Here is a 22,917-nt window from a genome sequence, read left to right as displayed (position 1 = left end):
CACAGAGAGGTTAGATCACCGCACATACCCAGCTGGCTGTCTGGGCAAGCCTGTCCCTTGTGTTGGGCATCCTGATGTGGCATTCTTGATATCAGGAGAGGATGACCATCCCTGCTTCCTTGGTGAGCGGCACAGGAAGGAGAGCAGACCCCAGCCCCTCACTGTAACCCTGCTTTCTCCTGATTGTGCAGCTGCTGCCTGCCTAGGCCAGAATGGATGCTCAGAGCATCTGGCCCCAGCCTCTACCTGGGCCGGACTCCACTTGCCCAAGACAGAAGCCTGCCTTAGGCTTGGGAAGCCTGTGTCTAACCCAGCCCTGTCCCAGAGTTCTCCCAGGAGAGTGAAGGCTGGGGATGCAGATTACAAAGGGGCACCATTTGTCAGGGAAGCAGGAGGATGGACTAGACACCGAGTCGCCACGGGGACCAGCAGAAAGGCAGTGGGATGTCCAAGAGTAGTTGGAAGCCAAGAGCCAAGCCAGACCAAGACCCTCTCAAGCCAGCTCTGCTCCTTGAAGCCCCAGTTGCTCCCTGAGGTCTGAGGAATGCTGCTCCTAGGGGGTACCCCTGACTGGGTGAAAGGGGGCTTTGGAAGGGTCACCATTCCAGCCTTGACCAGCCTGAGGGAACCCATGTGGGAAGGCACCAAGGATCAGAGTTACTAATTATTGGGCACAGACTGGGAATTCATTGCTTTTGCTACATTATTTTACTTCATCCTCAGAGCAATCCTGTGTCCAAGCATGCTTTTCAAACAGTGCAAATGTGCCTCTGATTAAAATAAAGAAGGAACACGTGTCAAAGATTAATTCAACCCAGAAGAGAGCAAACAGGAGGGTAAAGCTGATTCAAAGAGAATTCGAGGAACAGAAGTATATAATACTGGAGAAAGAAATAATGGAATAAGATGACCAGGTTAGACCCTAAGCCGGCTGATGTCCCAGGGGGCAATGAAACAGGAACCTGTTTGGGTTATCTTTATTATCCGGCAGAAACCATTTGCACCTCTACAGGACAGAACTGTGAGAGTTGAACAGGCACCTTCCCCTAGCTCAGTGGTTTTCAAGGGCGGGGGAGGGAAGGGACATTTGGCAATGCTGGGAAACTGGTGGGGAATGTGCGCACATTACAGGCATCTAGCAGGTAGAGGCCAGGGATGCTACCAAACATCCCCGATGCCCAGGACGGCCCCCTCCCACCAAGAAAGAATTGTCCTTGAAATGTGAATAAGGCTGGGGCTGATAAACTTTGTCCTAGATCATGAAATAGTCCTTGGCCAGGCCCGTTATAAAACACTCCAACATGACATTTCAAGGACATGGCAACTTCCCTTTACCTAATTTCTAATTTCTGGATGATTTTTGGCACACTGGTCAGGTGGGCCTTGGTGGTGCCTGGTGCAGGGCCAGTCTGGAGGGATTCAGCCTTTCAGTTCGTCCCCAGCCTCCACATCCCTGGCCTCCCCATCCCTGGCCCTCGGAGAGCAGTGAGCCCACCCCTGCCAGTCCTCCTGTGTCAGCAGACTCGGCCAGGCCCCAGTACATTCCTGGGGTTCAGGTTCCTGTGCACAAGGCAGCAGCCTAAGCCTCTGGCATCCAGGGCACTTGTCTTTTTATAGGGTCTGGAATGTGCCTGCCAACTTCTGCGGCCAGCAGACCACTCCACCATGCCGTCTGGGGAGGCTCTGGCCTCAGATGGACCCCAGCTCTGGTCTTGCTCTTTGGAAATCTGGGACCTGCTGGGCCCAGGTGATCGAGCCTGCATCACCGTACAGGGTGCAGCAAAGTAAAATGAAAGCCTGCCTTCCAACCTTCCCCTGGAGCCTGCCCTCTCCCACTGCAGGGACTCAGCTCCCCTTCTGGGGGCTTAGCATTCTGCACCCCTAATCTGCACCCCTTGCACAGGGCAGGGTGCAGATGGGGAGGTAGTGAACAATGGAAGCCTGGAGGAAACCCTGGGCGCCCTGTCCAAGTTATGCAGACTGTGGGGGAGTCAGGGGAGACAAGGGGTTTTCACGTCAGACAAACCTGCCTCCTACCTGGACTTCTGGCAGCTCCCTAAATTCTCTGAGCCTCAGTCACCTCACAGGGGACCACTTAGTGACCCTTACAGAACTCTTACATTGATGAGGACAATGACGTCATGTCCCACTCTGCACACAGGGGTTGCACAGTTTTCATTCTTTTCCTTCTCTGCCGGACCAGCACTCCCAGACCACAGCCAGGGGGCCATGGCAGACCTGGGCAGGGCAGGGACGGGGGGTCGGTCAGGACCTGATAAACCCCTCCAGATGTCCCAGGCATGCTGTTTCTCTCCCTCCCCAGCATGGCCTGCTGGCTGAGCCCACTGACCCTGGAATCAAACAGTCTGGCTTCACGTTATGGTTCTGTCACATAGTAGCTGTGTGATCCCCGAGAAATCACTTAACCCCTCTGTGTTTCAGTTTCCTCATCTGTAAGATGAGGGTAGGAGTACCTCCCTTATATGGTTCTATGAGGATTAAATGTATGTATGTGGCTAAAATAAAGCCTGGTACGTAAGTAAGTGCTTAATAAGTCTTAGCTATCATTATGATTACTTAAGACAGTACTGGTCTCCCACCCCCTCCCAGCTTGGGCACCCTGCTTTCCCCTCATCCCACCTGTCACCACCACTGCAAGTATGCAGACTCCTCCTGCAACTCTGGGCTCCACGGTCTTGCTTGGGTAGAAAGCCCTGGCATGTCTGACCCACCAAGACCTGGGCGAGCCTGTTCTCCCGCGTGGGAAGGGAAGGGGAAGTAGGATGGCAGGAGAGACCCACTCAGATCACATCTACTTGGGTAACAGTCCATCAGGCTAAATATAGCCACATTCCTCACTCCTCAATCAGGTCATTTTCCAAACCTGGAGGCTGAGGTGGTCATGGAGATAGACGCCAAGACCCTGGTCACCCCGTGAATCGTGCAGCGACCAGGCTGGCTGGTAGAAAAGTCGTTGACTCAGTCACGGCAGGTGGGACAAGCCCTCTTGGCCTCGGGCATCCTGCTTCCCTCTCTAAGCCCCACTCTCCTCATCTGGGAAGTGGGAAAAACAGTGTAGCAAGGCTGAACCTTCCTCTACATTTGAGGTGCTCAGGAAATGTCATCCTTTATCCTAGAAATCAACATTCTCTTGATTCTGAGACTGCATCCCTCTGGATGGGGAGAGCCTCAACCGCAGTTATTCTCAGTGCTCTCAGTTAGCCTGCCTGCCCTGGGCTTGGGCCAGGCCCTTCGTCTCGGGCAGTGCTAAGGGTCCCGGGTCCCAGGGGCTCTGTCCAGCCTGGATGAGGCCATAGTGTTCCAGTCCCATGGTCCCCTCAGGCCCACCCTCCACTGTCTCCATGTGAAGTTTCTGAAGGGGCAGGAATCCTTGGCAAGGAGGGACCCTGCTTTCTTGGGGGGCTCCGGGGCCTCCTCCCAGACCCTGCTACGTCTTTAGGGCACAATGAGGAAGCAGACCCCAGACCAGATCTACCCTAGAGGCTTCTCAACCCTAGGGGAATCTGTTTTGCCTGTGAGACAGCCCTCTCTCTTCAACCTTTTTCGGCAATGGTGGGTTCAGGCTTTAGAAAGCAAAGGCCTGGGGCCCTGGCACAAACCTCTCTGAGGCAGGAGACCCAGCACTGCTGTCTGCTAAGGCACCAAGAAAGGGGACGAGTCCAGGAGGAAAACAGTCATTAATGTTATGAAAGTATCTGACAGTAGCAGCACCCAGGCAGCCTGCTTCGAACACTGGCTGTGAGGCCCGTAAACGTGACGGGCTGTGTGGGGATGCCCGTACGGAGCCCGGCCCCACGAGTCTGAGCCCTCTCCAAGCACCCTGGGCACCCTCTCGCTCAGCCAAACTCACTTTGGCTCCTTGAAGCAGATGTGCCTTAAAGAGTTAACAGCCAATATGAAGGAGTGCCCTCCCGCCACGAGGGTTCGGGTTCGAATCCCAGCAGATCACAAGGGTTGACCCGAAGGAAGGAGACTCAGGCCCAGCGGATGGGGAGGGCAGAGCGGTGGCAGGCCTCCTTGCCAGGGAGCCCTTTGACTGGGCCATTCTGGCTCCTCTGTCAGCCCTGCTCTAGGCTGTTATAGTTCTTTCTGAGCCCTCCAAGTGGGCCGCCGGGGGCCTGGGAGACTGGAGTCCAGGCCGGTCTTCCTGCAACCCCAGTGTTGGGGTGGGGATGAGGAGGAAGAGGGTGTGGTAACAGCTGCCTCTGTGGTCCCAGACAGGGACCAGCCAGCTCCCACCATCCTCCCTCAACGCCCACTACATGCCAGGGGGAGGAGAAGTCCCCGTGGCACGACTGGCTGACCCTTATGGCTGCAAGACAGCCTGAAAATAGAGGCAGTGGGAGGGTGAGGGGAGTGCAGTCTGAGCTCTGCCTTTTTCAGCCCCAACGCCCCCAGGAGCAGGTGTGAGGCCCGTGGGTCAGAGCCATACGCCAGCCCTACCTCTGGCCAAGAGGGGCACCTGGAAGCCCCTGTTAGAGGTCTGTCTGTGGAGAGACGAGAACTTCCTGAAAGGGACATGTGGCAATGAAGGCCCTTGAAAGAAGCTGATAAGAAAGCTCATCTCATGAAGTCAGACTGGCTCACAGTCCTGCCAGGGGGTCGGGAGGGTCAGGGGGTCAGAGGTATCTCCCTGTTTCAGAGCCTGGGGTGTAGTGCCCCTTCTGAGAAACAGAGACCCCAGAGCCACACCTGTATTGACTCTGCACCCAATCCCAACACGCATATGGGGGGTCTCCCCGCACCACCGAGCAACGCTTTCACGCCAGCTGGGTGTCCGACAATTCGAATAAATTCTGACGCTGTCTCCCTGGATGGAACATCAGATCTCACAGGTTAAGGGCTCATCCTACAAGATAGACACCACCGCCCCCAACTTCAGAAGCCAACAGCAAGTCCAGGTTGTTATCTGTGCTTCTGACTGACAGGCTGTGGATGGGAGGTTCCGATGACCCTCTCCTTCAGTTTGATTCATTTGCTAGAGTGGCTCACAGAACTCAGAGCAACATTTTACCTACTAGATCACTGGCTCATAAAAGGATGTAACTCAGGAACAGGCAGATGGAAGAGATGTATACCTTGCCCTCAGGGTATGGGGGAAAAGGGCATGAAGCTTCCATGCTTCCTGAGGGCTCCACTCTCCCTGCATCTCCATTGTTCACCAACCCAGAAATTCTCTGAACCCTGTCCTTCCGGGTTTTTGTGGAGACTTTATGACATAGGCACGATGGATTAAATCATTGCCCATTGGTGATGGATTCAACCTTTAGCCCCTTTCCCCTCCCTGGAGGTGAAGGGGTGGGACTGAAAGTTCCAACCTTCTAATTACATGGTTGGCTCTTCTGGTGACCAGTCCCCAACCTTAGGTGAGTTCCACAGGTCAACATAACAAAAGACCCCTTTGTCATTCTCATCACTTAGGAAATTCCAAGTGCTTTAGAAGCTCTGTGCCATTAACAGGGATAAAGACCAAATATGTATTTCTCATTATAAATGCAATATCAGCACCTCTCTTTAAATTATGCTGCAGAAGAAACGATGATTTTTTATTGTTTTTTTTTTCATTCATTCAACAAACATTTCTTGAGCACTTGCTCTGTGCCAGGCAGCACGGTTTGCTCTAGAGCAGAAATTCTCAGACGATTTGTGGGGAAAGACCCCATTTGTTGCTTCCAGTTTGCAGTCCACTGTGGACTGGCAGGGGGTCCTGCTTCGTGGGACCACCTCACAGCACGCCCTGTGAGACTCACCCAGTCCAAACTGAGCCTATAGTCTGCCCATGCGCTGGGAGGTTGGGGAGAAGGGCTGTAACGATTTCCAAGTGTTTGTTCTCCGCGGCTGGACTTGTCTCCACGAAACCAGCCATTTGTGGACAGCCCCGGTCTCCAGCCCGGACCTGGAGAAACAGTGCACTAAGGACACTGGCTCATTCCTGTGATCACAAAGATTGGTGTGGTGGGTACTGTTCTAGATGCAGGTGACTCAGCAGTGGACAAAGCCAAGGCCCTGCTCTCATGGAACGTCTATTCAGGCCGAGGGAAAGAGTTAAAAGAAAGAGTTATATGGTGCACTATGTGATGATCCCTGCTAAAAAGGAAAACAGAGCAGGATAAGGAGATAGAGAGGGGCGGGGGCGGGGGGCATCAGGTGCACCTCGGTGATACGGTGGCATTCGAATTAGGATCCAAAAGAAAGAGGACAGAAAGTCAAGAGGTTATCTGGGAAGAACATTTTGGGCAGGGAACAGCAGGGGTAAAGCCCTGAGCTCAGCACATTTTCAGCTGGGCAGGGGGGAGCACAGACTTGTAGGGGCAGGAAATCAGAAACCCCGGTGGGGGTGGGGGTCCAACCCCAAAACCTCCCCCACCCACCACCACCAGAGACTCCCTTCTGTGCAGGGAAATCCTCGCCCCCATACCTGAATACTACTCCTGAGGGGGAAAAGGACATCTCTCCGGTCTACACAGCAGAAAAACCATGGAGAATCCACAGTGGAGAACACACACAGTCTCAAGAGGGCTGCGGTTTGGTGAAAGGCAGTGAAGAACAGCATAGTGTCACAGGGGAGGTGAGGATACCCAGGACTTATTGTCCTTGTGCGGGGTCAGAACGACCTTCTTAGATCACAGGCCTTGCTTGGGTGACAGGCCGCAGGTGAGGGGCTGCCGTAAGCAAAGCCACGGAAGCTGGGGAGAGCTAGGGGACCTGAACGTCATTCCACGTGACTAGTGGGGAGCCAGCAGGCCACGGGTGAGCCAGGGAGTCAGCAGGGGTCGTGTCATAGAGTGCCTTGAGTGCCACGGGAATGCATTTGGATTTTTTCTGGGAAGCAGTCTGGGGCTGTTGGAGAGTGCAGGCCGGTGGCTGGTCAGATCTCTGTAGAGAGGGGACCAGGGTGGCAGAGGGAAGCAGACTGGGCAAGCTGGGAGAGCAAGCAAGACCAGAGTTGTGCAGGAGCAGGGAGGAGGTGGATCCAGAATAATCAGGGAATAAAAGGTCTGGACTTGGTGGGCGTTAGAATCCAGGGGAACGTGATGGGAAGGGCCCAGAAGGACCCTGGGTTCCTGGCTTGGGCAACTCGGTGCCGTTGGCTGAGACAGGGACAAAGGAGGGAGAGCAAGTTCAGTCAGGGGCACGAGGAGCTCAGCTTTAAGCATGTTGAATTCAAGGTAGGACAGAGCCAAGACCGGGTGAGCCACCCGCAGACGTGACCTCAGACAACAGTTCTGCGGAAACCTCGAGAACAGGGTGGACGCAGAGAACAGACGTCCACGAGGGGCCCAGGTCTCTCATCAGAATAGCTGTGATTTGCTGAGTATTTGGAACATGTGAGGCCATTGTAGGCCCTTCCCTGCAGGATGCCGTTTATCCCTCACAGTGACCCTCCCGGGTAGTGGGCTCATCTCAGTTTTACGAGTGAGGAAGCCGAGATTCACAGTGGTTGGGAACTTGTCCACAGGAATGGAGCTGATGGGAAACTGTATGCTGCATCCTGCTGCCTCCCCCCTGCGACGGCGGCCTCTCAAGGGGGTGCTGAAGGGGCCTGGGGGGTTTAGGGAAGGTCGATGACTTTGATCTTAGGGAAAGCAAGCGGGGCCTTGCCTGCTGCCTCCCATCCGGCATTGAATAAATATCGGGGGCTGGAATGTGCATCACTCCTCTGTGAGACTGAGCCCCTGCTGGCGGGGCCATGGGGCAACCCAGTGTGACACGGACAGCATTGTCCCAAAACTCAAGAAGGGACATATCCTGCCTGCGTCTCCTCCTGGCTGAGCGCCGGTTACGTGCACACACGGGGCTCCTGTGGAAGCACCTTAGAGGCCCAGGCGCTCCAGGACCGGGCCGGGGGCTGCCGTAGGGAGAGCTGCGCCTCGGAGCCAACAGGCTGTGGAAGCTGAGTGATCCCATGTGAGGCCCGCGGCCCTCGACCAGCGGCCTCAGGGTCTGGCGGCGGCTGGACAGGCAGTGGCAGGTGCGGGCGGCTCTCCCGTGGACGTGGCTGGCCGCCCAGCCTGTGAGCACTTGGCCTATTTTGGGCCCTGTTTTCCCTCCCCTCAACCCCACTTCAACTGTCTTGCCCCTGGGGCTGCAGCCACTTAAAAATGTAAATGCTGACTTGACTTCACCCTCCTCCCTACGCCCTTCCCTTGCCAGCGTGCCTGACTCCCAGGAAGCCTGCCCGGCACAGGAACGGAAGGACCCAGCCCATTCCGAGGAGCCCCTGCATGCTCGCCCCCCACTTCACCTCAGCAGGGAGCTGCCCAGACTGCCCTTTGCTGCTCTTCAGGGAGCGAGGTGGCCCATGATTCCCACCTCATGTTCTGTTAAACACAATTCCTATAAAGAGCCCATTGGGGCACCTGGGCGGCTCAGTCGTTCAAGCGTCCGACTCTTGGCTTTGGCTCAGGTCATGATCTTGGGGTCTTGCGATTGAGCCCCATGGCAGGCAGGCTCCTCACTCAGTGGGGAGTCAGCTTGAGGATTCTCTCCCTCTCCCTCTGCCCCGCACCCTGCTCATGCTCACTTTCTCTCTCTCACAAATAAATAAATAAATCTTAAAACAAAAAAGTAAAGCAAAACAGGGCCGCTAGTAGAATGGCATGGTTTGCATTTAAACATACATTCTCTGGAAGGAAAAGGAAGCTTTGGGATTACAAACTGGTGGGAGGAATTAGGGGTGAGGTTAAGGAAAGTAGGCTCAGTCCCTTTGTGCCTCAGTTTTTCTCTCTCTATGGAAGGGGAAATTACACTCTCAGGAAAAATCTCTGAATGACAAGGTGGGAGGCTTCTAGGACCATATCCATACCAACGGGCCATTCAGCGACCTCTTCCCTTGCTTCTCACACTTACCATTTGGAAGTAAAAATAAATTCTCTTCCAAATCATTAATAGAGGGGCCTGTTTCCTGACTTGGCTCCATCCAGAAGGAAGGAACTGTGAATTCATAGTATGAGTTATGCCTCCATAGTGTGCTGATGGAGAGGCCCTGGTGGGGGGAGTGCTTTCCTGAGGGTGGGTGTTGGTGACTGATGGTAAGAGCAGGCTTGGGGTGAGGCACAGCCCCCCTCGCTGGTCAGCTCCAGAGGGCCAGCCAGCTTCTCTCTACATGCCTCCTGGGGCCATGCTGTGCTGCCGGTCCCACCAGCAGCGGGCTGTGTGGACACCCCCTCGGAAGACTGTGCTTGTCTGCGGAGCCCCGGAGGGGTGGGGCACAGGGCTCTTGGAAGCCCCCAGACCAGGGTTTGGACGGCTGCAAGGAGAGCAGCTTCAGCCCGGAGTCTTGGCAGAAGCGACTCTGTCTTCTCATTTAGAAATAGCTCTCCTGGGCCCCGAGGAGGGGGACGGGTGCCTGGGCCCAGGATGGGGTCACTGAGAGGATCAGAGGATCGGGCTCCAGGAGCAGAACCCGGAGCGGTCAGCAAGGTCTTTTGGAGGGCGGCCTGAACTCAAATCCCCCCCTCTTACCCCCAGGGCCCCCTTCCTACCCAGCGTGCCCGTTCCCCTCACCCTAAGTGACAGCGGGGGTGCCCTTTAAGTGGCCGCCCTCAGACAGCTGGTGTGGGGCGGCAGGACATGCAGGGGAGGTTACAGAAAAATCAGTTAAAGGTCAGACCCTGGTAGGATCCACCAGGGAGGGCCGTCTGGGGTCCTGAGAAACGCGCCCCCGCCCCCGCCGCTGCCGTGCCCACCATCGGTCCTCAGGATGGTGCGAGAAGAAAGATGCCCAAACCAGAAACTGCCTGGAGGTCTTCCCTTTAAGGGCTGTCCAGACCATCCGTTTATTCCTCCAATTCTAGGCCCAGGAAGAAGTGTAATGAAAGAAATGAACAAAAACCCTCACGCTTTATGGAGTTGTATTCAAGTGGGTGAGATAGGAAATGAACAAGATAAAAATATAGAGGGTATTTTTAGCTAGGAAAAAGTGCTAAGAAGACAAACTAAAACAGACAAGAGGAACAGAAAATGTCAGAGGTACCTGTTGTCCAGGGAAGGCCAGGGTGAGGGATGACTCTTGAGTAAAGACCTATAGGAAGGGAGGGAGCTGGCAGTGTGAGGATGTATGGTGGTGATGTGGGGGGTGGGGGTTGAGGAATTCCAGGCAGAGGCAAATGTCCTGAGGCCAGGGCATCTGAGGAACCGTATGCCTGGAGGGGAAGAGTCAGGGTGGCTCAAGGGCACATTCAGGATGCACAGAAGAGTGCTGGGACTCTGTTTGCTTCCACAGGAGAAACTGGAGTATTTCTTCCTCATTGTTTTCTCGATTGAAGCCGCCATGAAGATCATTGCCTACGGCTTCCTATTCCACCAGGATGCCTATCTGCGCAGCGGCTGGAATGTGCTAGACTTCATCATTGTCTTCCTGGGGTGAGGCCTCAGTGTGGGGGGGGTGGGGTTTTAGGTCGGGGGGCTCTCTGAGGCCACCGTGCCCACCACCACCAGCATCCCAGAGGCAGGATGGAACCCCAGCACTGTGCCATGGGGCAGCCTCTGGAAGGGCCAGCCCTAGCAGAGATGCGGCCAGTGTTTTGAGAGGGTGAAGCATGGCCCCACCAGCTCATACACCCCTTACCCAGCTAGGCACTCTACGTTCCTTTATTCTCGCATCTCGCACAACTGGAAATGATGTACATGGTGTCAGCAGTTTCTGGGTATTTATAATTTCTCAACCTTTATCATCTATTCATTTCTTCCATGGTTGTATACTAAGTACCTGTTATTTGGGTTCCAAAGATGGACATTTAGCAACCTGTACATGTCGGCTAGGGCGGCCATGACAAAGTCCCACAGACAGGGGGGGGCGGTTGGTGGGTGCCTCACACAACAGCTATTTGTTTTCTCACGGTTCTGGAGGCTGGAGGTTGGAGATGAAGGTGTTACCAGGTTTGGTTTCTCCTGTGGCCTGGGACTGTGGATGGCCCCCTCCTCCCTGGGAACACGTGGTCTTTCCTCTCTGTGCACGCTCCCCCGGGGGCCTCTTTATGTGTCCAGATTTCCTCTTCTTCCAACAACACCAGTGAGACTAGATTGGGGTCAACCCTCACAGCCTCATTTAACTTAACTCTTTAAAAAGGCCCTGTCTCCAAATAGAGCCGCATTCTGAGGTACTGAGGGGTAGGGCTTCAACATATGAATTAGAGGGGGACCCCATTCAGTCCATACGTAACAACCCCCATTGTAACAGGAGCATTTATCAAGCCTTTACCATGTGTTTGACATGTAACATCTCATTTAGGGTCTTCGAGCATCTCAGGTTTCCCATTTAAGGAGGCTAAGGCTCAGAGAGGTCAAGCAACCGGCCCACGGTCACAGAGCTGGCCAGTGGCAGTGCCAGGATGCAAACCAAGACGATCTTGGCTCCAGAGGCTGTTATTTAACCACGACGCTGCCTTTCGAGTCAATAAAGTGATGTTGATTATTTGCTAATTGCGCTGTGCTGCGTTAGGCACCCTGGGGAACACAGAATTCCGTGCATCAGCCTCCACTCTTAACGAGCTGCCTTGGTGGGAGGCCAAGACAGACGTGCACAGAATAATAGAGTGTCGGAAAACAATACCACACAGTGCGCCATTGTTCGACACGGCAGAGTATCCCCGGGGGTTCGTTGTCAAAGGGAGGATTCATAAAGAAGGGTCGGAGATGGACTTCAAAGGATAACGAGATTTTGAGTAAATTGAGAGGAGGAGCAGACAAGCAGGGAAGAAAAGCAAAGGGCATTGTCCAGAAGCGCAACGTGGGGAACGCTCCCGGGGAGACCTAGCTTCTGGCTTTCTCCTCTGGGTCCCCGCGGAGGGCACTGCTGCTTCTGACCTTTAGCCCACCGTGGGGTGCACTCAGCTCCCAGGCCGGGGACCGTGAGTGCCTGTGGCCCATGGACCTCAACCCCCTTCGGCGCCCGAGTAGGCATCCCAGAAGGATCCCGTACTCTTTTCCTGGCCTCAGAATGTTTTCTAATAAAATTTTCCAGACAGGCATCCCCAGATCCCGGTTAGCGGTTGATGAGTGTTGTCACATCTCCCTTAGGCCTTTCCGCAGATCCCCTGAGCACAGATGGGACACAGGGTCTCAGAGCAATGGAACAGGGGCTTATCTGACTACAGGACCTTCTTCTCTCCCTCTTCTCCGCTCTAGGGTTTTCACCGTGATTCTGGAACAGGTTAACGTCATCCAAAGCAACACAGCCCCGATGAGCAGCAAAGGGGCTGGTCTGGATGTCAAGGCCCTGAGAGCCTTCCGCGTGCTCAGACCCCTCCGGCTGGTGTCAGGGGTGCCGAGTGGGTGCCAGTGCCCCTGCGGACGCCCTTCCTCCTCTCCCAACCCGTTCCCTTGCCCGGCTCTGGGTCCCCCCCCACCTTGGTGTCCCAGAGGCTTCCCAGAATATAGAGAGAGGGAGGGCCAGGAGCCCAAGAGGGGAGATGAGCCCCCGTTTCTCCTCCCTGCTCACCCTCTGCAGGCCTGCAGGTGGTCCTCAACTCCATCTTCAAGGCCATGCTGCCCCTGTTCCACATCGCCCTGCTCGTCCTCTTTATGGTCACCATCTATGCCATCATCGGGCTGGAGCTCTTCAAGGGCAAGATGCATAAGACCTGCTACTTTATCGGGACGGGTGAGCTCCCAGGGGACTGGGGAGGTGGGAGTAGCCCTAGGGCAACTCAGAAGGGATAGCCACCTCAGCCATGAAGAACTAGGAACTAGGTTATTGATTCCCACACCTGTTAACCTGAGGAATGGACAAGGGAAATTGGAGGAAGGACAGGGTCAGTGATCAGGCAAGTGGGCTGAAGCCTGGGCCACAGCGTGCTCCAACGCACTCCCACCCCAGCTCAGTGTGGTAGCTTTGGGCTTTCTGGGCCAGCTGTGGATTGAGATGCAGGCTCAGGACAAGCCTGAGTTTCTATTCGTACTTTTCTTTGCAGCCATTGTTTTAGCTTTAATCTGAGCAGCCCCTCAGAGCAGGGCCCGCAGAGCCGTGTTTACAGGAGATCTCAAGGAAGCACCCAAGAGCCAAAGGGCCATCAGAGGGTCATCAGAGATAGCATATCTTGAGGCCCGAATGAACTTGAGCCAAGGCTTCCAAACCAGCCGTTCCCAAACTGTTTGCCCCAGGACTCTTTCTGCTCGTAAAAATTATTAAGGACCCCAAAGAGCTTTTGTTGATATGGATTTTATGCATTGATATGCATTGATATTCATAGATAAGAAAACTGAGGAAAATGTCATAATATTAATTTAGTGATCATTTTAAAAGAACAGTGATAAGCCCATTACTTATGAACATATATATCTTATGAAAAATAACTATATTTTCCCAAACCAAGAACATTTAGTGAGAAGAAAGGTCCTGTCTTACATCTTGTCTAAAACTCTTTAATGCCTTGGCTTAAAAGAATCTCCTGGATTCTCACAGCTACTTCTGTGTTCAGTCTGTTGTGAAATCACACGTCATGTAGAGAAAACTCCACTCTGCATTCATTGAAAGATAGGGAGATGAAATAATGTCTTGGCATTCTTATAAGAATAATTTTGACCTGGGGCGCCTGGGTGGCTCAGTCAGTTAAACATCTGCCTTAGGCTCAGGTCATGATCCCAGGGTCCTGGGATTGAGTCCTGCATCAGGCTTCCTGTCCCTGAAACAGTGTGGGTCCCACTCTCCAAGACTCAGTGCTGGCAGTGTCTGTCTGTCTTGGTCGGAGCCTAGCTTCTACCAGGGTCTACAGGAACTGAACGCGGCACAAGAAAGAGGTGACTTCTATTAGGACAATCCCTCCCACCAAAAGCGCAGAATCTAACTCACCAGAATAGCCCAGGATGGACAAGACCGCCAAGACCTACAGTGTCTCAAGAGACTCCTCATTCCCCAGGCCCACTGACAAAGGGACAGGCAGCACAAGGTCCAAATGCAAGTCAAGACGGTGAACTCTGATAGAGCTTTTGGTGGTTCCATTCCTAGTCCCCTCCCAGTTCAGCCTCTTCCTGTTCCTGTAACAATCAATGTCCTATAATGAGCATTATCCAGGCGGAGAGGAGGAGGCTTTCTATTACAACCTTCAAACCAAACTTGGAGGTCTCATCTGGTGTTCTCATGAGTTTTTGACCAGCGCTGGCCAGCAGTGCTCAAGAACCTTTCTGGGATGGGAGCTGCCTGACTTGAGGGGTCAAGGACCCACTCAGAGCTCAGAACTCATCAATGTTCTCCTCTCCCATCTCCAGAAGACCGAGCCAACATGGTCAATATGGGTAAGGTCGGGCATTCCAGCCCTGATGAGCTAATTGAATCTCTGATCACAATAGGAGACTAAAACATCCTGAGATAAAAGGGGATCCAGGGATGTCATCCAAACTGAAGGATTTTAGAGACAAGAAGAGCACCCTCCAGGGACACGGAGGGGACGGCAGCCTGTTGGGAACGGCTGCTAAGAGCCAACCCCCACCCCTAGAGCTTCATGTCTCGTGCAGCTCATCTCAGTCCCACTGGGACATCTCCATGTCAGCTCCCAGAAAGAACTCAAGTCAGAACATGGTGGCCCCACCCCACACCTCCACCCCAGCCACACAGCTGCCTCCTTTTTTAAAGCTCTGTGGGTAGACATGGCGTTCACCTTACGCCTGCGAACGTAATAGGTGGCACTTCCTAGGAAAGCAATCCTCGAAGCCGAGCCTCTGATGAGCCCCTGGGGCCTGAGATACCATCCCTGCTGGCATCTACCAGCATGTAGATACCCGCTGCCAGCCCGTGGCCCCAAGCAGTCCTCCTCCAGCGCCATATGCTCCCCGGGGAGCACTCCTTCGCGCTTCCAGCTGAGTGTGTTCTAGACGTATTCCTCAGTGATTGCAGACTACTCTTCTCTCATTCTTGTCCACCTACGCCTCTTATCTGATGCTCGCACTGCCTTCTGCCTCCAGATATCGTGGCCACCGTGGAGAATGAGAAGCCCTCACCCTGTGCCAGGACGGGCTCGGGGCGCCCATGCACCATCAATGGCAGCGAGTGTCGGGGCGGCTGGCCGGGGCCCAACCATGGCATCACCCACTTTGACAACTTCGGCTTCTCCATGCTCACCGTGTATCAGTGCATCACCATGGAGGGGTGGACCGATGTCCTCTACTGGGTGGGTCGGCCCCGCGGAGGCAGAGCCCCCGCCCTTCATCCACAGGCTCACCAGGGGAGGGGGTGGGGCCTGATGGTGTCCTCTGCTCCTTCTCACCCCTCCCTGGGAAGCCTACACAGGGGGCATGGCCCCCTTCTTGTCCCTAGGTGTGTGTGTGTGTCCCAGCAGCAGTCCCCAAGGTACAACCTGTCTGTGCAGGACCTAAGAAGGGGGTGAGGAATGGAAACCAGGAATCCATGGGTTCTGGTCTCGATTTCTAACTTTTCCCAAAGGCTGCCCACGAGTGCCTCATTCCTGATGAACTAGAATCTCAGATTTCCTGAGGGATGAAGGGTCCTTTGAGTTTCTTTTTGCCCCTGGGCAAGGCTATTTTCCGATATCAATATTATTAGGTATCAGTTTCCTCCTCTAGAAAATAAAAATACTACCTACATCATAGGGTAGTTATGATGGTTACTAGGCAGATAAACTGAATTACAACAGTGCCAGCAACATGGTCAATGCTGTTTTAGTTTTCTTGTTGGAATATATTATTTGTTTGCTATTATCCAGAGCTAGGTTGCATTTCTTATTTAATCCTCCAACCATGGAAGGCATTGTTCCCACTTTACAGATGAGTAAACTGAGGCTCAGAGAGATTCAGTAACGTGCCTGCAGTTATGGAGCCAGTGAGCAATAGATCCAAGAATTGAACTCTCATCCATCTGGCTCCGATCCCAGAACTCTTAACCACAACGTGACCCTGCCTGTTGAAGGAAATGTTGTCAAACTGTCAGATGCTTTGCAAATAGAAAGGATTAGTACGAATAATTCTTGTAAGCTCTTATTATGGGAGCAAATTATCAAACATGTCAAAGGCCTGTCACATGAGTTATTTCACCTCTACTACAAGTCTATGAGGGGCGAGCATGTATCATCATCCCTGTGGACAGACGGGATAATGCTCAGAGATGTTAGTTGACTTGTCTAGGGTCACAGAGCTCGTTCATGAAGGAGCTGGCCAAGCTCAGTCCGAGACTTTTTTGTGTTTCTTCTGCTTTGAAAAATCTTAGCTGTAAAGAAACCAACTGGAGAGAGAGTGTCTGAGAGACTCCCGCCAGGGAGGTGGATGGTTGGAGGGGGAAATGGGTCAGTCGTGTCTGGGCCAAATGGACATCAGCAAGGCTACTTTTGAGAAGTCCTTCTAACTCCAGGTCCTGAGTCTTCAGAGGGGGGGAGAGAAGGTCCCCTCACTGGGCCCAGATGGCCTCTCCCCTTCTCCCCCAGGGCCAAGTAGAGCATGAGCGCCCTGAGTCCAGAAGGGGACCTAAGCCCTCAGGTCAGTGGATGGGACTCACACTTCTGTCTGGACCAGGTCAATGATGCCATCGGGAACGAGTGGCCCTGGATCTATTTTGTCACCCTCATTCTGCTGGGATCCTTCTTCATTCTCAACCTGGTGCTGGGTGTCCTGAGTGGGTAAGGAAGCTCACAGGCAGCTGGGAGAAGAGGGAAGAAGGGAAGAGGAAAAGAGGGATGGAGGGTGGGAGGGAGAAGGGGCAGCTGGGGTGGGAGGAGGGGGAGGAGAGGAGAGAAGAAGGAAAAGAGCCAGAGGGAGAAGGAGAGTAGGGGGTAGAGAAGGAAGAAGAGCAAGACGAGGAGGAGGAACAAGGCAGGGAGACGTGGATTAGAACCTTTGCTTCTCCCTGTTGCCAAAGCACGCTCCCGGGTTAGCAAGGGAGATATAGAAGATAAAGGTAGGAGCCCCTTAATTTTTAATTTTTCTCCCTTCTCCTCAAGCCTTCTCCCATCCTTCCTTCCTCTGTCCCTCTGCGTCCACACTCCCTCTGAGTGAAGCCCCCGCGATCCCAGCCTCCTGCCCCCGGATGTGCACGAGCTGATGCTTGGTGTTAGGAGTCAGTGTAGCCTTCAGGTGAGGCACACAGACTCTGGAGCTAGACCGCCCAAGCTTATGTCCTTGCACTGCCGCTTGGTGGCTGTGTGACCTTTGCCTAATTACCTAATCTCTCTGTGCCTCCGGGTCCACATCTGTCAAATGGGAATAAATTCATAGTGTCGTTGGGAGATTAAATGAGTTAATACATATAAAGTACTTAGAATGGAATCCAGCACATTTGGAGCGCTAAGTACCAACAGTCATTATTAATGAGAGAGGTTCTCTCGGTGACAGCTCCACCGGAGCCACAGTGGACAGTCTAGAAGTGACTGTCCGCTCCCTTCCCCGTTGCCATCACCCCACCCCAGAAGCTTCCCTCCAGGCATTGTGTAGACAGAATTCAGGGGGTCCATGAACTTTAATAAGAAAAATTTATCTTTCTTTTTTATGAACTCTAATTGAAGTTTCGTGTTTCCTTGCATCAGGTGTGGAGACACCATGCCACGGTAGTGGTATTAGCTCTGACTATGACTTGTCCCAGTAGAAACCACAGGTCCCATTACAATTGTTGCAAATGGTGCCTACATTCATGACTACTTTGAAACTATAATAGTTGTTAGGTCGGCAACTAGACCTTGCTAGTTAATGAGTTAAAAACATACGTGGTATTTTATCACAATTTCTTTATATTTCAGTAACTGTATTTTAATATAATCGATTCCTTTGTGATGAGATGGTCTTATTTTGTGTATTTTACGACATGATTCTGAGGAGGGACCCGTAGGTTTCATGGGACTATGCAAGGATCCATAGCACGAAAAGCTACAGGGGCCCTGCCCCCCACCCCAGGAGCCAGTACTGAGAGCTGAGGCGCTCATGTCACAAGCCCATGACTGTGCTCCCCTCCTTCACCCTGCTGAGTGGCCGAGGGCTGCCTCTGCTGGTCTGAAGACCCCTCGCTGGCCCTCAGGTCCCTTCCTTCCTGTGCTGCCACCTGGTTTCTTCTAGCCTCAGGAGAATCCCCTCCAGGCCTTAGGTCTGTAAGCACAGCTACATTTCTCAGGTAGCTGCAAGGTCAGGGCAACGTGGAAACTCTGAGGATCTGTGGCTGATTCTGTGAGGGCAATAGGCTGTCACGTTGTTAACCCCTAATAACCAAGGTAACCCCAAGACGAGGTAGGATGAAATATCAGATGGGAGGAGCAGAGAGCCATGAGAAAGGCAGGCCACATGGTGGGGACGGCGAAGGGGTGTGAGAGGAGCTGCCCCTCCGTCACCTGGAAGGGCACCTGGCCCAGAAGGCAGGGACGGACCCCGCGACAGAATGTGCTCTCTCTGTCCTGGGGAAGCGCAGTCCTCCCCCACACCCGTTCTTTTTTCTCCTCCCTCCCCCGTCTCCCCTGTTCCACGGCAGCGAATTCACTAAGGAGCGGGAGAAGGCCAAGTCCAGGGGAACCTTCCAGAAGCTCCGGGAGAAGCAGCAGCTGGAGGAGGACCTCCGAGGCTACATGAGCTGGATCACGCAGGGCGAGGTCATGGACGTTGAGGACTTGAGAGAAGGTTCGGGCCCAAAGGCATGGTCGGCAGGCCCTCCCCACCCCTGAGCTGCCCCTCGCGGTCAGCCTCCGTTGGGAGCACTGCGTCAGGTAACCTGCTGCCTGGGAGGCCCCCAGAGCAGGTATAACGTTGCCATCTTGCAGGTAAGAAAACTCAGGCCCTTAGAGGGTGAGCGACTTGTCCCAGGTGTGCCCGGGGCGCTTCCCAGAGTGCGAAGTCCATGCCGCCGGTCCATAACCACCCCCCCGCAGGTGTGGGCTCTTTCTTGGGCCGGGAGCGCACAGGCACCCAGGCCCGCCTAGATGCCACAGGTGTCTCCAGTCAATGGCCGCTTCCCCAGATGTGCTCAGCCTAGGTGTGTCCAGCCCAGAGGGGCCCGGAAAGACTGGTCCACTCTTTCTCTCCTGTTCCCAGGGAAGCTGTCTTTGGATGAAGGAGGCTCCGACACAGAGAGCCTGTATGAAATCGAGGGCCTGAACAAAATCATCCAGTTCGTGTGAGTATCCCCCCTTCTCCTCAGTCTTCCTAGCATCAGAACTCCCAGAGATATGGAGTTAGAACCCATTTACTGCTCCCCATTTACTGGGCTTTAGAGTCATGTTCCCGTCCCTTAGTGCAACCACAGGGCACTCGGCAGATGACCTAATTAGATATACCTCGGTCGGGAAGAAAGTGGGAGCCTGCCAGGAGGCAAGGAGAGAATTTGGCCGCTACCGTCTGATCAGAGTGGGGTAATTAGTCCTGGAAAGCTCTGCTTGGGAAAAGGGACGGTGTGACTTGCAAAGAGGTAGCACCGAGAGCTTTGCAGGAAGGAGGCTGGCCGCCCCAGGAGTCTGCAGACAAGGGGACGCTCCAGGCTCGAGTGCCTTTGTCTCAGGAGGAAGATGTGTGTGTTTGGTTGGCTGCTTCCTCTTACAAGTTCATACATCCTTGTGATTTTGAAAGATCAAACAGTAGAGAAATACATCAAAGAAAAGATGAAGGTCCCCACTACCCTTCAAAGAGGTAGCCATGGTAACAGATGTGTATCCCTCCAAGACCTTTGCTATGCTTTTATCTCTCTTACACACACACACACACACACACACACACACCAGGTTTTTTGTTTTGTTTGGCTTTTTACATGATAGGGTTCTTTATGTTAACTGCTGTCACTACAGAGCCTAGAACAGTACCCAGCCTATAGGAGGTATTGCCAAATATTGGATGAATAAATGAATATAATATACATAATATCTAGTAACTTATTTTCAACTTAAAATGATCTATTTAGGGCAATTTTATACATACACACATATCTTTTTTTTAAGACTTTAATTTTTTTTAGAACAGTTTTAAGTTCATGGCAAAATTGAACAGAAGGTACAGAGATTTCTCATATCCTCCGGCCACCACACATGCACAACCCATTAACCAACGTCTCCCACCAGAGAGCTGTGGTTTACGTTGGGGCTCACTTTTGGTGCCACCCACTCTGTGGGTTTGGGCAAATGTACAATGACATGGATTCATCATTTTAACATCATTCAGAGTATTTTCACTGCCCTAAATATCCTCTGTGCTCCGCCTACTCTTCCCTCCTCCCCCGACCCAGCAACTAACGACGGATCTTGTTATCGTTTCCATAGTTTTGCCTTTTCCAGAACGTCGTATATTTAGAATCATATAGTATATGGCCTTTTCAGACTGGCTTCTTTCACTTACTGATAGACCTTTAAGTTTCCTCCATGCCTTTTCCATGGCTGGATGGCTCACACACCTTTTTTGGTATATCTTTGGGTGTGAAGTATTCCACAGTCTGAATATGCCATAAAATATTAATCGTTGCAGGTTTTGGCAACACAAACAGGGCTGTAGAAACCGTTGTGGATAAATAGGAACATTTCCACCAGGCAGATTCCTAGAAATGGAATTGCTGGGTCAAAGCGAATATAATTTAAACCGTGGTCAATGCTGCCCAATGGTTCTCCAAAAAGACTGCCGTGACTGTGACAGTGCCCTTTCCACACACCCTCACCAACACCAGATACGATTAATCCATTACAGAATGGCTTTTATAATGAGTGAAATGGGGCCTCCCAGTGTGCTTTAATTAAAATTACAGTGTGGGGATCCCCTGTCGTATGGCGGGCACTGTGCTAAACATTGTGTTAGCATTATCTCTAATTCCCTCTGAGGCTGGCATTGTTATTATTCTCCTTTGAAAGAGGAAGAACTTCGCTTAGTAAGAGGCAAGATTTTAAATCAGTCTGGCCCCGCAGCTGATGCCCTAAGCGTCTCCTGTGTGGCCGAAGGAGAGAGTGGGCAATCAGAAGAAGTGTGGCTGGAGTCTGTCTGAAAGCAATCCCAGAAAGGTGGGAGCTCAGAGGAAAGCAGCTCTTTGCCTCCATCCTCCCGTGTCTCCTCTCCCAGCCGCCACTGGAGGCAGTGGAACCGCATCTTTCGCTGGAAGTGCCATGATGTGATCAAGTCCAAAGTTTTCTATTGGCTGGTGATCCTGGTCGTGGCCCTCAACACCCTGTCTATCGCCTCAGAGCACCACAACCAGCCTCTGTGGCTGACCCACTTGCAAGGTGAGACACAACAGAGTAAAGCCGGGAGGAGGACCGATGCGGCCAATGGCCAAAGCCAACCAGTAGCTCCTCGGGTTTGGCAGAAGACGTCAGGTGGATATTGACATTGTTTTCTAGAAATTGTAGGCTGGTAGTACTTTTTTGCCTCATGGCATCACCAGAGGCAATAACAGCAACTCATGGGGAAGCCCCGGTGTCTGGGTAAATGATTACATTTCGGATACCGAACATAAGGATTACCAGCAATCTAGAACTCCAAGCATCCAAGTTTAAATTCTCCCAAAACAGCTTTCACCAACTGGTTATTGCATGCATAATGTATGTAAGGCATAGGAAAAGAACTCAGATGCAGAGAGAATTAATGTGCTGCTCTTGCCTTCCAGGAGCGTGCTTAGCCAGAGGGTAGGGTACATACTCATGAATAATGTCGAGTCCATTTAGGGAGGGCAGAATAGAGGCAAACATGAGCGAGCAAGAGAAGGACTACAGGGAAGGACTGCTGAGCTCCGCAGATCTTAAAGAATAAGTAGATGAGCCCCCCAGCACTCAAGGGGGGGAGGATTCCCACGGAAGGAAGAGCATGTGCAAAGACGTGAAGATAGAGAACAGTATGGTGAATTCAGGGAGCTGGAAGAACTTCCTATGTGGCTGAGAGCAGCAGGAGGGGTGTTCACGCATAGAGGCCCTTAAACTCCTGAGTAAAATGTGGGGACTTTAAACTTCAGGTGACAGGAAGCTAATGAAAAGTTGTCAGCAGGCATATAACAGGATCAGACCCGAGTTTCTGGAAGATTCGCTTTGGTGGAAGTCAAGTCAGCCTCATCCCCGCGATAGATGTTCCTCTGCGTGTGGAGCTCTGAGCTGCAAAAAGGCAGAGGCTAAGAGAACAGGGAGTCCAGTCCCAACGCGGTGGACCAAACTACGTGCCCTCCCCATGACAGACACATTGCCATGCTGCCTAAGTCATAATAACAATATTCCAAAGAAAGGCAAAGAAGTCTCTAGATGGCAGAAATGAAGAAACCACTGAAAGCCAGAGCAGTGAGCTCATGAATTGATTTCCAGGAACATTCTAGACCTAGAGCTAAACCCTAAAGGGTGGCAGTTGGGTTCTTAATACCCATGCAGGGACAGAAGACAGGGCCCACAGCCTGGGTGACCCCCTGCATAGAGCCAGAGCCTAGGGCTACCCCTATGTGAGGGAAGCAAAAATCTCACTGCATTGGGTCAGGGAAAGAAGGTGGAAGTTTATCCCTGCTGGAGGCTCTAGGAATAAGGAAAAACGTCTCAGGTGAAAAATTGAAATCCAATCTGTGCCCTATGTAAGTATGGGGTCCAATTAGCTCTGTTCCACATGGTGTGGGGATCCTAAGCTCGCACAGTAACATAAAAAACTAGTCACAGGCAAGTGAAACCCCTGTAGGGCCCAGCAGAAGCAAACATAAGCCACCCTTTAGGGATACTTCTCAACCCAAGGCATGCAGAATTCCTGCAGGGAAAAGTGTTTCCCAAAGAAGAGCTCACAACAAAACAATCGCACACCCAGTAAGGAAGAGGGCCACCCTGGGGAAGAGTTCTCAAGCACAAGCAACAGGAGTTAGCAACCCCAGGAGCTTGGGACAGTAGAACAGTCCAAAAGACACTACGTATAAATGATGACAAAGATAAAGGAAGGAATATAACTAGAAAAGAAGGCTGCCTTTTTCTATGGGAAAGAGGAAAAATGCAACAGAGTGGGTACGTGCGTGCATTCATTGCCCCAATCTTCTTGAGAGCCCCTTGC

At 52.6% G+C, this 22,917-nt stretch overlaps 1 protein-coding gene across 2 annotated transcripts in view; it reads left to right on the top strand.

Annotated features, from left to right (window-relative positions):
• CACNA1S (calcium voltage-gated channel subunit alpha1 S) overlaps positions 1-22,917 on the top strand; it is a 67,256-nt gene that overhangs the window by 6,648 nt on the left and 37,691 nt on the right. For both annotated transcript variants that reach the window (XM_034667007.1, XM_019794519.2), the window contains exons 3-10: positions 10,247-10,386; positions 12,151-12,293; positions 12,473-12,625; positions 14,923-15,128; positions 16,483-16,586; positions 18,419-18,564; positions 18,976-19,057; positions 20,974-21,134. In XM_034667007.1, coding sequence (XP_034522898.1) covers positions 10,247-10,386; positions 12,151-12,293; positions 12,473-12,625; positions 14,923-15,128; positions 16,483-16,586; positions 18,419-18,564; positions 18,976-19,057; positions 20,974-21,134 — 1,135 coding nt within the window. The remainder of the gene's footprint in view (positions 1-10,246; positions 10,387-12,150; positions 12,294-12,472; positions 12,626-14,922; positions 15,129-16,482; positions 16,587-18,418; positions 18,565-18,975; positions 19,058-20,973; positions 21,135-22,917) is intronic.

This window comes from Ailuropoda melanoleuca, chromosome 8, assembly GCF_002007445.2.
Source record: "Ailuropoda melanoleuca isolate Jingjing chromosome 8, ASM200744v2, whole genome shotgun sequence".
Lineage (NCBI taxonomy): Eukaryota > Metazoa > Chordata > Mammalia > Carnivora > Ursidae > Ailuropoda > Ailuropoda melanoleuca.
The sequence above is the reverse complement of the archived record's forward strand: the minus strand, read 5'-3'. Positions and strand labels throughout refer to the sequence as shown.